This window comes from Dromiciops gliroides, chromosome 5, assembly GCF_019393635.1.
Source record: "Dromiciops gliroides isolate mDroGli1 chromosome 5, mDroGli1.pri, whole genome shotgun sequence".
NCBI lineage: Eukaryota > Metazoa > Chordata > Mammalia > Microbiotheria > Microbiotheriidae > Dromiciops > Dromiciops gliroides.
The window spans coordinates 281,958,742-281,976,148 of record NC_057865.1 but is presented as its reverse complement, the minus strand read 5'-3'; the positions used below and the strand labels follow the sequence as shown (position 1 = coordinate 281,976,148).

At 45.0% G+C, this 17,407-nt stretch overlaps 1 protein-coding gene across 4 annotated transcripts in view; it reads right to left on the bottom strand.

Annotated features, from left to right (window-relative positions):
- Positions 1 to 300: 300 nt before the first annotated feature.
- The window catches only part of WASHC4 (WASH complex subunit 4), a 54,549-nt gene continuing 37,442 nt past the window's right edge, over positions 301 to 17,407 (bottom strand). For 2 of the 4 annotated variants that reach the window (XM_043966497.1, XM_043966498.1), the window contains exons 27-33: positions 15,892 to 15,958; positions 15,352 to 15,438; positions 9,648 to 9,795; positions 7,298 to 7,394; positions 6,529 to 6,725; positions 6,256 to 6,355; positions 301 to 2,652 (exon numbers count right to left, since the gene is read on the bottom strand). In XM_043966497.1, coding sequence (XP_043822432.1) covers positions 2,576 to 2,652; positions 6,256 to 6,355; positions 6,529 to 6,725; positions 7,298 to 7,394; positions 9,648 to 9,795; positions 15,352 to 15,438; positions 15,892 to 15,958 — 773 coding nt within the window. In that variant the 3' untranslated portion in view covers positions 301 to 2,575. Of the gene's footprint in view, positions 2,653 to 6,255; positions 6,356 to 6,528; positions 6,726 to 7,297; positions 7,395 to 9,019; positions 9,796 to 15,351; positions 15,439 to 15,891; positions 15,959 to 17,407 lie in introns of those variants that run through there. The other 2 variants (XR_006353251.1, XM_043966499.1) reach the window with 2 other exon arrangements.

The window sequence follows — 17,407 nt, the reverse complement described above, 5'->3', positions numbered from 1 at the left end:
GAGCTGAGTGTGCTGCCTTATCACATGGCCCTTCACACTGGCCTCTTAGGATGCAACTCCTCCCCCTCACACTGAACAGTCTCTGGGCTGTCGCACAGCTGGCTGGACCGGCATGGAGATCCTTGTCAACATCTCTGCAGAGGCCAGCGGGGCCATTATCACCTCCCAAGGCTGAAGCCATCAGAAAGCCCCAGGGGCTGTTTTTCACTTGGAAACAGCAAGCAGAGGAAAAGGAGGATGTAAAAAAAAAAAATGGTAACAAGGAAGTCATGAGAACTGCATCAAAAATCAATCAGAAACTTTCTTAGAGGACATTTAATTTTGAACATAAACATTCAGGGGAATGAAAATCATTCAGTTTACTGACACAATTTAATGTACAGAGTGTGTTCTGCTCCACAAGTGGGAGGGCAGAGGGGAGGGAGGCTGACAACAGAAATAAGGTTAACAAAATTCTCACTTTTTTTTAACAAATAGAAGAGACAATGTTATACTTGGTCCTTAATTCCTGAGAACTTGATTATCTTTGTTATTAAAGAGCTTACAATGAGTGCTTACATTCATCCCTAAATTATACTACATTAGAAAAATATGATACTATGAGAATTAGCAAGGAAAGCTATCACTGTGTTAAAGTCCAACGGACATGAAGACGCGCCTTCCTACGGCTCTGCGGGCAAACAAAAAGCACAGCCAAGTGCTCTGGTATGCTCTCACCGATCTGGTCCCACACGTGGATTTGTTAGCCCTCTGCAGGCTAGACAAAGCACTGGAGAGAGTAAAACCACTGCTTCCCAATGGTAGGTAGCCAGATAAGAACAGAGGTCAAAGTGTAAGCTTGACCTAGTAATGGTGAAGCCTTCAACTGCCAATATTTTGGGCCTCCACTGAAAGGCAGGAGCCGATTCTCCCTCCAATTACTATTAGCTGATATCAGACATCATCCATGGGTTTAAAGTTAGAACAGCAATACTGTGGGGATTATGGCGAGGCAGTAACTAATTTGGTACAATTAAATGCAGGATCATTTAAGAACGTTCATGAATTTTGCAGCATGCTTTAGGGCCATTTCTGCAGTTAGGATGACGCATAAGTCAAGGACTGAATGCTTTCAGGAGATTACCAATCCATGATGATGTAGGTCATGTTTACAGAAGAAGCAAAAACAATTCAGCATCTTATGCTTCCTTTGACTTTCAAATGAAACATGTTTATTCCAGAAGAGGTAACACTGACTCTCACCGATGAGTCCATGGAGGATGGAAAGACACCATGCATGGCTTCCAAGGGGTGGAAGTCAAAGACCAACCTTGAAGTCAATTACAGCATTTCTTGAAAGAAATGCTAGGACAGGCAAATGCAATAAAAATCAAGTCATTCCTGATTTAAGTTTGAGTTACATTAAGAAAGTTAAATTCCTTTTTACTCTAAGTAATCTTTTTAATGCATTTTAATGTGTTAAGATTGGCCTTTTGGTTGTTAACTGGCACAACTTGACAAAAATAAAACTAGCAGCTGGCCAATAGCCAATGATACTCGAACCCTCTGGAAGCCATAAAAGCCATAAGGGATTTCAGTTATTATATCTCATTCTCACAGTGGTCATTTTTTATGCCTGCACAGTGCAAATATTATTTCATGAGAATCTGCTTGGATTATAACCTGTTAAAAGAAAAGGTGTGTTTCAAATTTCCCTTGAATTTAGGCTTGCTGACAAAAGAAACCTGAGTGTGAATATGGGAATAAGCTTTCATCTGCTATTCTGAGAGCTAACCCACAGTGTCTTTTGCCAGTTTCTGAAGAAGTTGGGCCCTCACTTTAATTTTCCTTAATTAGGAGTACCAAGAAACAAACTTTTAATATCATCATTTAATGTAATGTGAGTTTTTCCAATTTTGTAAACTGAGTGTCAAACGACTCACAACAGGCTTCCAGAGCTCAGGTAGGTCTATGCAGCATGTCACTAATAGATGATCCCAAACTGGCTCGAATGGGCACCCAATGTCTCAAGCTTACCAAACAGTCCAGGCCATAATAACGGCTTTATTCTAAGTCTCTTTACAGTGTCATAGATGCTTTTAGAATTTGACCATTCATCTCTATAGTTAAATATTTGCTAGATATGCACAGTATCTATTTTTAATTTGTTACCATAATAGTTGAAAATCTTTAACTGACTTAATGCAAATCATGACTCCACAGCCTATAAAAACACAAAATCCCATCATACACGTGGATGCCAAGAGATCTGCAGATAGCAGAGCAAGAATTTAGATTTGCATTTCTATAACTTTACTTGAAACCATAACCATTTTTTAAAAAGTATGTTATTCTGTAGGCTACTATAGACCAGAACCAACTTTTGAAAATTCTTTCAGCACCTTCTAAAATTAAAGTCTTTAAAATGGACACAGCTTTAAAGCCCAGCCCCAAACAGAGGCCTGTGACATGACATGTCTAGAGATATGCCGGCCTGCTCAGCAATCCACGTATCTCAAGGTTTCTAAAGTCCAAGCTGCAGCCGCCGGTGTAAACAATGCTGGTTCCCTGACACTCCCCAAACCCAGCCTCAGAATCACTTCACCACAGGATCGGTGAGGGCAGAGCTGCTGCTACCAGGCGCGGGGTCTTCACTGCTTGTTTTATTTTCTTCTAGAAGAATAAGAAGCAAAAATATGCATGAAGCTGACTTGCAATGAATTAAACATGAAGACAAACATTCTGAAGAAATCAGATCTTGCTTAACTTTCATTTCTGTTAAACAAATATTTGCATTCCCAAAGCTCTCTCAGAACTGATAAGAGAAAAAGGCCAATTTGATGTACACTACAGTCATTTCCATTGGGCTCTTGCGCTCTGGAATGACAAGCTCCACACGGCTATGTCAAGGCCCAACGTGAACCAATAGGAATAACCTTGCTTTCCACTGGTACAAGTGAGTGTTGTGCACAGATACTGGACTCGACTTCAGGGAGACAGGATCTAGGCTTGGCTTTGCTCCTAATTAGCTAGCGGCATGAACTTTTCTGGGCCTTGATTTCCTCATCTAAAATCTGAAGGACGGGACCAGATGATCTACATTCCTTATGGGCTCTGAAATTCTATGATTCCATTCATTGCAAAAAGCATCGCTAAGTAAAGGTCCTACCCTCCCGGGCTACAGGCTACAAATGTGATCCATAGACAGGCGAAGATCTTATTTACTGACCTATATGGCCACTGTAGCTGCATCCTTGAGCGAGCTCTGGTTGGTGTGAGACGCCCAAAGACTCGAGGGTGCAGCACAAACCAAACACCAATGCAGGCCCCCGGCCAGCACCGCGTCAATGGGGGGACCAGGAGGAGGATACCCAATCACCAAGGAGCAGAAGGGCCCAGGAAAGGAGGCCAGGCTCCTTTGAGCCCTCCTGTAGTCACTGAGCACTCCACAGTACAAGGGCTCTTCCATAGGACTGGATTGTCTGAAATCATCCTGGATACTTCGAGATCTTTATCACCAATATGCCAACCCAAGCTGCTAGTTCAATCTCTGGATTGTATCTAACTGGGACTATTCTGAACTACCTTGCCATGCATTATCCTGGCTACTAGAAGAAGCAGAAATAAAGTTTGCACATCCAAAAAATCCCCTCAAATACACACTTCCTGATTACTCAGTTCTAACTTCAAAAATATCTCAATGTTCTGAACTAGTAAGAACAGCACCATTTCATTTAACTGGCAATAATGGGGAATGAGGTATTCCAAATAAATTGATCTTCCAGGTAACTAAAACTTTTTCATCAACTGCCAAAAGTTCCTCTTAGTCACACATAGTAGAAAACTTTCTAAAATATATTATCTTTGCAGCAAAGTTTTCAAATAAAAGTCTCACTTCCAAGACATAAAAAGAATGATTCAAATTTACAAGCACAAGAAGCCATTCCACGGTCGATAAATCGTCTAAGGATGCAAACTTGCAGTTTTCAAAAAAAGGAATCAAAGCAATCTTTAATGATGCTACAGTTTAAGTGAAAAAAAGTTCCAAGCTGCTAATAATTAAAGAAATACAAATTTAAACAACTCTTAGGTACCAGCTCACACCTAGCAGATTGGCTAACATGACATAAAATCAAAATGACAAATGTTCAAGGAAATGTGGAAAAATAGGTCCACAAATGCACTGTTGGTGGAAGAGTGAAGTGGTCCAATCATCCTGGAGAGCAATTTGGAGCTGTGTTCAAAGGGTTATAAAACTGTGCATACCCTTTGGCCCAGCAATAAAACTACTAGGTCTGTATCCCAAAGGGATCAAAAGAGGAGGAAAAGGACCCACTTGTACAAAATAATTATAGCGGCTCTTTTTGTGGGGGCAAAGAATTGAAACTGAGGGGGTACGCATCAACTGGGGAACAGCTGAAAAAGTTGTGGTATGTGATTGTGATGGGATACTATTGTGATGAGGGGGATGGTTTTGAAAAAAATCAGGGGTGGGAGGGCAGCTAGATGGCTCAGTGGATAGAGCACTGGCCCTGGAGTCAGGAGGACCTGAGTTCAAATCCAGCGTCAGACACTTAACAATTACTAGCTGTGTGACCCTGGGCAAGTCACTTAACCCCAATTGCCTCACTTAAAAAAAAAAAAAAGAATTCTGGGGGTGGCTAGGTGGCTCAGTGGATAAAGCACCGGCCCTGGATTCAGGAGTATCTGAGTTCAAATCCGGCCTTAGACACTTGACACTTACTAGCTGTGTGACCCTGGGCAAGTCACTTAACCCCCATTGCCCCACCAAAGAACAAAAACAAAATCTGGGAAGACTTCTATGAACAGATGCAAAGTGCAGTGGTCAGAACCAAGAGAACAATTCTACAACAACAATACTATAAAGACAATGAACTTTGAAAGGCTTCATGACTCTGATCAACAGAATGTCCAACCACAACTCCAAAAGGCTCCGGATGAAACACACTCTGAACCCACAGACTCAAAAGTTCAGATGGAAGAATGTTGTCTTTCCTTTTGGACATGGCTAAGGTGGGAATGTGTGATGCATGACTATGTGTGTTTGTAATGGGTTTTGTTTTTCTTGCCTTCTACGTTTGGGAGGAAGGGGGAAGAGGGTGAGAGAAAGAATCTGGAACTAAAAATAAAATTTGAATTTTAAAAAGGAAGAAAAGGGCCTACATGGACACAAATATTTATAGCAGCTCTTCTGCAGTGGCAAAGGCCTGGAAACCAACAGGCTGCCCATTAACTGGGGAAGGTCTCAGCAAATGATGGGTGAAATGGTAAAGAGGACAGTTACATGATGCAGAGTGAAGTGAGCCCAGCCAGGAGAACATACACAGTTACCACACTGTGCAGACAAACCACTCTGGAAGATCTCAGAGCTCTGAGGAATGCAGTGACCAACCAAGATTCCAGAATACAGATGACGAAGCCTGCAACCCACCTCCTGACTGAGATGTGAGGGACTCAAGATGCAGAATGAGATGCAGAGTGTTTGGCTATGGTCAACTGGGCTGATTTCTTTTGCTAGGCTGCACTTGTGGTATAAGGGCTTATTTTTCTTTCTTTTTTAAATAAGTTGGGAAGGAGAGAAAAGAAATTCTTGTTAATTGAAAAGAGATAAAATTTCATAACATGTTAATACTCCCTTCCTTGTCTTACACGGTGTACTGCCAGGCAGGATTTTCTTAATGACTCATTATCACTAGTGATGCTACCTGACACATGGCAACACCTTGGGAAGAATAAAGACGAGCTTCCCTCCTAAGCGTGTAAGGCAGCTCACAGAGTGATGCTCTCACCTCCCAGGTGAGGAGACTTTGCTAAGTGGGGCCCTACTTTGCCCCAACACTAAGTGGCCCCAAAAGGCTGTTTTCCCAGTGTGGCGCCTGCTTTTCTGATTCCCGTCCCCTCTCTCAAGAGCAGGTTTTCAGCTGCATCTCAGCACCTCAGTGTGCTTGCCTCTACAAGCATTTTCCCTGCCCCTCTTTGACTGAGATGCCAATAACTATCTGTGGTTCAGGAAGCCTGATGCATAGGCAGGGTACAACTGTGCATAAAAGTCAGCAAGGCTCTGAGAGAGGCCTAAAGTTCTCAGAGGAAAACGCAAAGCAGCGGTTTGAGCTACACCAAGACACCTTGCATTTGCTTCTGGAATCAAGGCTGTGCCCCCTCAGGCTGAAGTCGCCACTGTCTGCCCTGGAGAGGGGCAAGACACTGTATGTTGCAGAAACATCCAAGAAACTTTCCAGAACTAAATTCACTAACCTTCTTTATCTTTCTTTTCTTGGTTTTCTTCAGCCGCAGTCTTGTCTGCTCTAAAGAAAATTCTTGCACTACTCAGTGAGAAATAGAGCAATTCAAATTCCTAAACAAAAACAATGGAGAATATTTAAAACAACTTCTAATTTTCTCTATTTTATTTTTAAGATCCTATGCACTCCCTTTGGTAAGATTCCAGGTGTCTATTCCTCCCCTCCTGGAATGACATGGAGATTCCGTCTCTCCAAAAGCCCTGGATGGCAGAGGCTGAGTCCTTACCTGTAAATAGACATCAAGGCGCTTCTGAGTCAGATTCATCGTCTGCATCAGTTTCTCGTCCTGACTGGTCGACTGCACATTCTGCTGCTTGACCACGGCCCTCATCTCTTTGAGGTATTTCTCTCTGGCAGACTGGAACCAGTGAAGCGAATCAAACTCCTGGTACTGATCCAGAAGCTTCAGAATATAGGCCACGCCTGCAGCCACAGACAAAGCAAAATGGCAATATATTCGGGCATGGATATGACTCTATTGCTCTTCATTTTCACCATGAAACTAAGTCTTTTAGAATGAAACCCCTTTAAATTCCATTTTACAGCTGAAGGACACACTATGGTCCTATCTTCTTCATTTCTCCAGAGGAAAAATGCTATAAACTGTATTTCAAGAGCTCAAAAGAAGGCATGACAAAACCCCCAAATAGCCATTAATTTCCCAACACATCAGGCAGCAGTTGCCGCTGTGATGGGAGTTAGGGGAAGCTCTCCTCCTTGGGGCACGGCAGTCATGGCCACCAGCCACACAAGAGCCCCCGGAAATCCACCCTGCAAACCCAGGCTAAACGGGCACAGGCAGCAGAAATACTACGGGCACATTAACAAGAGGGGTCAATGATACCCACACAAGTCCGGCCAAGAATATGACACTTAAGAAGGAAATGTACAGTCAACACTGTCCACCCACAGCAATATGCCAAGAGCCAAGGGCTCCATTTTCCAACAAACTGCGCATATAGAACTAATGGAAAATGCAATCCACGCAAGCTTACCCATGGCAAAGCCATCGTCGGTAAAAGCTGCTCCCATTTTATTCTTTTTATTCAATTTCTCCTTGCAGCTAATGGAATGTTCTACAAAATTGAGGGTCTGAAATGGAAAGAGCTGATGATTAGAAGAACAGGTCACAACCAGACCAAGGGCAGGGTCAGGCTTAATCTCCATGGGCATCCACACGAGCTTCCTTTGCCTTTTGAGAGGCTTTCTTTCCATGAGTGCAGCCACTTGGATGTGGGTGACGTGTATCCAGACCCTGGTGTCTCCCCATCACTGACTCTGCTTCCTCCCTCTGTGCCTGAAATGTAGTCGCCACTCCCCGGTCCTCTCCTCTCCCTGACGCTCCCCGAGAGAGGCCAGTCACTATCTCACAGCTTCCTTCAAACACCCAAGCCCCTGGCCAGCCCTGAACTCTCCCCTTTCTCCATTCCTAAATGCCCAGCATTGTTCTTATTGGGATGACCTGCTCTCAATTCAAATTCAACACGTCAAAAATGCCAAAGATACCCCACAAAGTGCCTCCCCCTGCTCCGCCTCCCCTATTTCAATGACTAAATGGAACCACTTATTCAAGTCACCGAGATTCAAACCCTTGTCTCATTTCTCCATTGTCCCTAAAACCAGTTAGCTGTAATGCCCTTTTCCCCTCAGAATCTCTCTCCAGTGAGTCCCCTGCTCTTCCTTCCCATTGCTGTCACATTAGGCCCATGACTATATGCCTAGCTTACTGTCATCATCATCAATGGTCCTTCTTGCCTCCTGAGGATGGTCTTCATCCATTCTATGAATGATGTAACACAGTGCTTCCATCATGGCGCTGCACTCCTCGTTCCAAATACTCCCCAACCCCCTGGAAGATCCCCAACAAGACTCTGACTCTCTAAGAAGCCTAAGGTTGAACCAAACCGCTTCATTTGTGGTCTTCCATATGGCACACAAAGCTCATGTCTCCCTCCTCTGGCCTCATACCTTTCTCCCTCTCTCCCCCTCCAATCACCCATCTCCTGACAAACTCTTGGAATCCAGCTCAAATCTCATCCACTGACACTGGGACCCCAAAACTATGTCTTCCTCACTTGAACACTCATGATAATTACTCCCATGTAGAATTAATCTGCCAATGAACCATGTCTTTTCAACATCTAGAAACTTCAGCAGTAGAAAGACTGTTGTCTTGAAGAGTTCATTCAATTCTTTTATTTGAATCTTCAGGTATCTACATCTTTTTGCCCAACTATAATTGCTCTGAAGGCAAGACCTATGTTTTAGACTCATTGCCCAGTGCCTTGCACCTTATAGTAGGTGCTCCGTCAATGTGTGTGGGATAGACTGAGCACATTCATGGTCTGGACTTCAGTAAGAGCTGTCCATTAAAAACTTATAGATGGGGGCAGCTAGGTGGCGCAGTGGATAGAGCACTGGCCCTGGAGTCAGGAGGACCTGAGTTCAAATCCAGCCTCAGACACTTAACAATTACTAGCTGTGTGACCCTGGGCAAGTCACTTAACCCCAATTGCCTCACTAAAAAACAACAAAAAAACCCCAAAAAAACACAACTTATAGATGTCATCTTTTTCACCTTAAGATGCCCCAGAAAAATACTTAGTAGATAAACAGTTGTAACCTTTTACAAGGTCCTAGCCTTCAATGGGGAAAACCCCAAATCTAGAAGCAGTCACACTCGTATAAAAATACATCTGATTGACTTCTATTTTATTCCTGGCATATTCTCAGGTTAAAAAAGAATACTTGTAGGGTATGTGCTATCAAGCATTAAACATTTAATTAGGATGTCAGGACATTCTACTGAACGTCACCCTTCCTAGATCTTGGAGAAATTCTTAAGTTTTGACAACAAGAACTTGTTCTTATTAAGTAATTATTAATATAATTTATCATTACTAATTAAAATTTAAATATTTAAGGCAACAATTCTGCAAATAAGAAAATAGCTGACGAGAAGATGATGAGCTCATTTAGTTTAATTCTGACAACAGCATGTAAGCGGGCTGCCTCTTCCCAACAGACGTGCTGCACAGCAAACAACTGGCCAGGACACTGCAGAGCAGATTCATAGAAAGTGAGATGAATTTCGCTGCACCAGGAATTGTTCAAAATGTCTCCAACGACAACAAAACCATCGATACTGTGGGTAGAACACCCCATGTCGTATGATCCCATGATCAAACGACAGACCATCTGCAAAGTGCTCTGCTTACAAGGGGCCTGGCACACAGCAGGTGTTCACACGCTGACCCCTTCCCGTCTTGTCCCCTTCAGGCTGCAAAGAGCCTCCCAGCACATCAGTAACCAAACTTCCTGGAATTCACGGCTCAAAGTACTGACCAGGGGGGGGACGATGATGTGGAAATTTCGGAGGTGCATGTTCTTGGGACTGCGGAACTCAGGAGCAAACACATCCACGAGCATTTTGAAATACTCTGTGCCTTCTGCAGAATTCCGGGTGTGATCACTGAGGACGGAGTCCAGCTGCCTAAAGAAAGAAGAAGGGGAGTGAGGGGAAGACTTAAAAAGCATGTGGCTGCCCCCTGCCAAGGAAGCAGCGATGCCAACCAACTCCCGCCATCATCACGCTCAAGGCCCAGGGAGTATAGGAGGCTCTACATCTGTGGAAGGTGCTCGGGGTCCTGTCAGTCTCACAGAGAAAACTGCACCACCTTCTGTACAAGAAGTGGCAAGAGGCTAAGCAGCTCGGGAGACTGAGTGTCCAAGCACCAGGCTGCGGACTGGGGAAGCCTTGGATGATTCGATGCCTCTCCGTGAACCCTGGCTCCCTCCTTATGGCCCACCCTCCCCGGCGGCTCTTTCCAGCTCTGGCTGCACCTGGACTCATTCCCCCAATTTGCTGGGCATGGTGGGGGACTCAGAACACTCCTCATTGCCCACTATCCCTCAGTCACTTCTTCTCCTGTGAGGTCCATCAATTCCAAATTTACCATCCAGTCAAGATCCTGGGGGCCATCACCTCCTGAGCTCAAAGACATTCTCCTTCCTTTCTTCTTCAATGAGTTCACTGGCTCACTGTCTCCCTCCCCACCCCAACTCCTACCCTCAGACTAGGAGACTTCCACCTCCATGATGATACTCCCCCAATCCCCCCAGTTCCCCAGACCCCACCTGAGCTACACACAGAGACAGTCCTAAATTTGATCTTGCCATCACTCACAAATGTTCCACTTACATGATCAAGAACTCTGAAATTCCTTCACGTGATCAGAATCTTTACTTCTCTTTGCTTCTGCCTTAAGATCCATAACCCTCTTCAACCTCCCTGTGACTTGCCTCCTCCGGTCCCTTCAGCTGTTGCCCAGGCCATGCCCGCTGCACTGGCCACGCTGGCTGCTTCTCCCCCCACCCCCCGCCCCCACCACTTGCTCTCAAGTCTCTTGTCCCCTTATCCTACTGCAAATTATGTCTTGCCGAGCTCCATAGGCACTGTCTGTGTCCGATCTGTGGTGGAGCCTGCCAGGTTCGGATTGGTCTGATTGGCCACAGTGGGACAAACTGAACACTGACCCCAACACAGTGATGTCCTTTTGGTCCTGACTCTGCTAATCACCCTCTCCTTTTCAGACTCACATTTCTCTCCTCCTGAAGGGTCTGACCACTCCTAGATGTTCACCTGGGTCATGCCCCTCAATGTGGGGGTTTCCCAAGGTTCTGTGCTGGGTCCTCCTCTCTTCCCTCACTATACTCCCTCACTCTGGGATCTCATCAGCTCCCATGGATTCAATTATGTTGTCTATACAGATAATTCTCAGGTCTACTTATCCAAGCCTAGCCTCTTTCCTTCTCTTCCGTTTCACATCCTGGACTACCTAATGGCTGTCTCCAACTCTGACAGACCCCCCTGAAGCCAGGATGCTGAAACTGACCTCCTTCTCTTTCCCCTCCTGCTGACTTCCTTATGGCTGCTGAGGGCAGCCCCTTCCTCCTGGTGAGCCAGGCTCTCAACTTAGAGAGAGGTCATTCACCACTCCTCACTCTCTCAGTCCCGCCAGGGCCTGGCCTCTTTACTGCTCTAACAACCTTATATAAGCCTCCCTTCTTTCCCCAGACAGAGCTACCGCCCTGGGGCCTGCCCACCTCCCTGGCCCCCTGGACTCCTGCTCAGCCTCCTGGCCTCGTCTCTCTCCACTCCCTCCCAACCTGAAATGAAGGGGGACCGTGTTGATAAATGAAACATCTTCTATCATGACACGAATGTAAAATTCATGTCTCGTCAATAAACTCCAGTGGCTCCCTCTGACCGCCTGAGTTGGGGTTTGGAAGCTCTGTCCTTCTACTCTCCACCCCTGCACATCCTCTGTGGTCCAGGAACATCGGCTTCCCGCTCTTCCTCCCCCATGAGACGCTGTCTCTGAGTTCAGTGTCCTCACTGGCTGAGGGATGGAATGGACCAATCCTGGCTCCAGAGCACCTACAGAACGCCTCTGCACGTTCAAGAGCCCTTCTGTTTACCACAGTCCAGGGAGTGGTTCAAGGGCACCCCCTCCCAAGCCCAGCCTGCTCGCCTCTGAACTTGTTTCCCTATCAGTTTGGTTCTTTTGGGCTCAAAGCTGGAGCTGACTTCCATTACACGGATGAAGCAGAAGTCAGCCTGTGAAGTGGGGGAAGACCAGATGGAACATGGCAGTGGGTTTTTTAGATTTCACATCTTTTTACCCAGATTTACAAATGAAAAGGTTAAAATATTCAGATGCGTGTGGTGCTGGTTTCAGAAGGAAGCCAATTCTAAAGAAAGGGGGTGTGGTGTCCCTCAGTCTCCACAGGCCCCAGCCACTGGATAGACCCTAGAAGCTCTCACACCTCCCAGAGCTGTAGGACTTCAGGCCATTTTTGTAGACCCCCCAGCCACCAGCCAGAGCCCTGCATGTGTTATGTGCCAGAACCTAGAAAAGCTATGACTGTTGGCGGTTTGTGCACACCCATCTTTACATCTAGTGTGAAACAAAGCGTCCATTCACTTCTAGTGTCTGTAATATTGACCAGAAACTTTGCTGACTAAGTATAAATTCAAACACAAGTATGCCTGGAAAAATACCAGTTACCTGCCCGAAGAACCCACCCTCTCTCCTCTACCCGCAGTGATGTGGACCCAAAACTGAAATGGCCAAGGCGACTGGTTCCTGGGACCTATGTAATAACCTTCAATGCCGGAGCTGCTGCAGCTACAAGGCATTTTTTCTTCCTAATGAATTGAAATATTTGAAAGAGGCAAAAGTAACTATTTAAAGTCACTCTGGGGCAGCTAGGTGGCCCAGTGGATAGAGCACCGGCCCTGGAGTCAGGAGTACCTGAGTTCAAATCCGGCCTCAGAAACTTAACACTTACTAGCTGTGTGACCCTGGGCAAGTCACTTAACCCTCACTGCCTCACTAAAAAATAAATAAATAAATAAATAAATAAAGTCACTCCAATATATCAAAGAGAAGTCTGCAGTCTCCCAGCAATGCCTGCTCCTTCCAGAGAGCTGGGCACCACTGATCTCTCCTTCAGTCCCTAAGCAACAGGGATACTGAAGTTACAAGGGAGCCACAGCATCTGAGAGCTGAAAGGGAGAGTAGCAGCCATCTTCTCCAAACCATCCCCCAAAGAGTCTCCTCCACAGCATGTGTGGCCATTGAGCCTCACGCTGAAAACCCCCAGGGAGGAAGAGCCCAGCGCATCCCAAGGTCACCCAGCCCAGCTCACTCCTGGTCAGCTCTAACGATGAGCACTTTTGGCCTCATGTTCAGCCTAGAAAGGCCTCCTGGCCACTGCCACCCGCAGCTCCCAGAGCTGCCCTCTGGACCTCACCAAACAAGTCTCACTGCTCTCCCAGGTAACAAGGCTTTGAGTATTTTAAGGTAGCTAAGTCAGAGAGGCTGGGTTTGACTGAGTTCTGCCCATTACAGGGCCTGGGTGACCTCAGAAAGGCATGCCCCTCCTCCGGGGCTCAGAAGAAGTTGGGCTCTAAATCCATTTCAGTTCCAAAGCTATTGCCCTATGGGGACAAAAGAATTTCAACCCAACATTGACATGTGAAACTTGAGAAAATCCTGTTGAGGCACACATTGTCCATTTCCTTAAAAAAAACAACACAAGGGGGCAGCTAGGTGGCGCAGTGGATAGAGCACCGGCCCTGGAGTCAGGAGTACCTGAGTTCAAATCCGGCCTCAGACACTTAACACTTACTAGCTGTGTGACCCTAGGCAAGTCACTTAACCCCAATTGCCTCACTAAAAAAAAAAAAAAAAAAAAAAAACACACAACACAAAATCAGCCCAAAGAGGTGACCAGCAGGCTGGTGAGATGGAGGCTTGAGGCCAGCTGGATGAGAGATGTCACAAAAGTACTTCAGTGACTCAACAAGATAACAGAATGCCAGGATACTGTCACAAGAAACCATATGGAATTTGGAAAGGGGAAGGAAAACAAGGTCAAAGGGAAGCCCAGGCAAATACAGCGCCCACTAAAAACTGAAATAGAGACTTGGGAGACATTCCGGTATCAACTTACCCTCTCCTGAGGAACGTAAAGCCTTTCCCGTATTTATACAAGTAACAGAGAACACCAGGCTGGGGAGAGGGCTAATCTTTTACTGGCTATAACTTCTCTAATGCTCTCAGGCCAAAGAAGCAAGCTGCTGCTTCTTTTTTTTTTAAAGTCTACCCTTAAAACTTCTTTCCTGTTTTTAGTGAATCAGGCACTGTTTGTGGAGGAAAGTACACATGTATTCCTACCGGGTCAATTCCCACAAAGCAAACAAAATCTAGCATTTTCTAATTCATCGTCACAAAGACTCAAACAAGATGGGGCCAGTGGGCCGAGGGCTCGACCACAGCTTTTAAAACAGCTCAGGCAATTCCCTGTAACCCAACACAACTTAAAGCAGAACACAACAGTGAAAAGGCTAAGAGTCCATTTACCTGACACTAAACCAAAGAGAAGTAACAATTCTCCCCCAGCCCATTCCCACAAGTTGGATGTACCAAAGATCACCCTGCAAAGGACAGATGCCTGGGCTATAGTGTCCAGCTCTCTGCCCTTTCCCACTCTGAGCTAATAGAGAATGAGGCGAGAGATATTTCCTCTGCTTCCTGTCTTTACACAGTAATACCAATTGTGTTAGCTCACTCTCGGCCTTTCTCTTCACTTCTCAAAGAAAGATTTACTAAGGCACAACAGGACCCTTTGAAAAGCTACGCTCTTTGTGACTTAGCGGGTGAGCATACAAAAAGTCTGCCACCAAGTGCACAGAGATGTCTTAGTGACACCGTTGGTCAAGCTCCCACATCTCTCTCCCCTAAACAGGGATCATTGTTGGTTAAATCTCTGCCCCAGCACAAAGTCTGATGGGAAAAGGCAGCTGTAGTTCAAGTCACTGCCAAGGAGCCAAGTAAAGGGATCATCACCATGCAAGTTACTTTAACCTTCCTTTCCCTAAGGCTGCCAGACCTTCCGAGGACCATTCCCTTTCCCCCAAGTACAGTATCCTATGGAGGCAACACTGGGATTTTGAGCACGCTGCAAGCTTGACCTCTGTTCTCTAAGAGTGTCAAACACCACCAGGTGTAGGAAGGACACTCCATGTTGCCAACATTTATGCCCAAATATATTCAATGTCTTGACAAAAGTATAACTTGGCCCCAAAGAGTGTAACAACAAAAAGGTCTGATTTCCCCAAACATTTAACAATCCCATTTATTTCTCTTCTTTAATATTAACTAAAGTTATATCAGAAAAGTCAAGTCTAGCCCAAAGGTCTAGTGGGAAGCACACAAAAAGAGAAAAAGTAATAACCTCATGGGAGATTTCCTTCTTAACCAAATAGAAAGCCCCTTGTCTGACAGGTTCACTAAGAAAAGCAATCTTTAATTTCATTTAGGATTTTGTAGATAAACAAATAAATGCTCAAAATCAACATTTCTAAACAAGTACAATGTTCAGAAACTTGTCTTAAATTTCATTCCCATAGATCACTTTCTTTGCTGTTTGATTAAATCTGCCCCTAGGTGCTTTTTGTAACCCACAAATACAACATTACCTTGCTGCTTTGAGTGTTTCTTCTGAAAGCCCTTCTTCTTTAACTAGTTCTTCAAAATTGACAATATCCTCAAGATCAGGAACAAACCTATAGTAAATTGTGCAGGACATCACTAAAATTGGTAACATATTCCATTTACACAGATAGTGTGATTCGACTACAAATTAAATACTCACACTGATTCATTTAAAGTATCAAATCATCAAGCACTTAAACTTAAGAGATGCCAAGCTACATCAAGCATAAAACTCGATCTGGAAGCTCCATAAAGAAACTGGTCCCGATGATCAAAAGATTATTCAAGAGCAGCCTGCACTATGTACTCCCTTGTAAAAGTAGATCAATAGTGACTGAGAGGAAACAGAGAAAGCAAACACTGGCGACTGTTCCGGACGCCTTCTATCACCCACCAATGTCTGATCAGAAGAGAAGAGGCTTCTCTCCTGTAGGAGGCACTCCAAAGGGGAATCCAAATGGCCAAAATTTGTGAAGAGTAAATGGGAAGACATCAAGGGAAGAGACCAAGGTGTCTGACCCTACCTGATGGCATTGCTGCTGCAGTGGAGCCCACCCGACCGGATCATTCGCACGTAGCCCATCGCATTACCTTTAAAATGACAAAGGCGGCCAATCAGAAGGAACTACATAAGGATCTCACTCAGTCTAATGACCAGAGCACAGCTGCATGATTGCACAAGGTCTGCAATCTTTCAGTTACCACGTAACATAAAACATAAGCTCTTCTGTCCTGTGATTTCAAGTGAAGCGAAATCTGCCAAGCTTTCATCTGACCAAGCAAAGGACAAAAATGCAGAGCACAAAGAACTCACCAAACCACAGACATGTGTTTGTGCACCTGTGTGAGTATGTGTGTGTGAGACTGTGAGTATGTGGGGGGTGAGTGTGTGGGAGCGCATGCACACATGACGGGGGAGGTGCAGTACACCCACGTACTTCAGGCCCTTCCCTATACCCTCCTGCCCGTGGAGCCAGAAGTGATCCAAAGCTCACACGGTGCCTATGGGATGGAACAGAAAGAGCACAGGAGTCGAGAGCTGGGCTTCTCTCTGCTGCCTCTGCTCTCTTCTACTGCGACCTCAGTGGTCATTCACTCTCTCAGGGCTTAAGGGAGCAGGGAGGAGGGAAGGAGGACGAGATGACTTCTGAAGTGCCTTCTCACTCTAAGTTGTAAGAGCTTGTACTCAGCAGGCTTTTAAAGCCTATTCCAGAGCTTTATCGCCTTAAATTTACCATCACAGACATTGAGAATTGTACACAGCAAAGACTGCCACCTCACGTCATACAAGAGGTTACTGTATAACATCTTATTTCAGTAGTGTTACAAATGAAAAATTCAGTTCCTTAATAGCTGGCTAATGTAACAGTTTAATTACAAATGTGAAGCTGAGGGGCAGTCAGGTGGTACAGTGGATAGAGTACCAGTCCTGGAGTCAGGTTCAAATCTAGCCTCAGACACTTACTATTTGTGTAACCATAGGCAAGTCACTTAACTTCGATTGCCTCCCCTACCCTAGCCCGCCCCAAAAAGTAAAGCTGGTCTACAGTGACTATATTCCAGAATGTATAATCTCTAAAGCAAACATAACTTTGGAAAATTCAGTTCAACTAGAATGTGAGGGCATCTACTCTATGCCCAGCAGAGTGGGTGGCATTAAAAGTCAAAAATACAGTCACCCTCTGCCAAGAGTTTACAGCTAAAAACCCCTAAAAACAGTAACATGTAAGTAAAACGTGAGATGTGTGGCATGAGAATGTCAACAATGCAAATTTAATCCTGCATTTTTATTACATCTACTGATGCCTTTTAAGTTCTTAAAACTTTATACTGATATATATTTGTGTATGTATATATGTATATGTGTGTGTATATAAATAAATATACACACACTTTTACACGAAGTCTCCCAAAGGTCTCTGCACTAAGACTTTGGGGACAACCTGTATATCTCTTTTTTTCCTTTTCTTTTTGGCCTAGACCTGCCATTTCACTAGTTGGCCAAGCTCCCAGTGAAGCAGTGTTTCCTGAGAAAGCAGC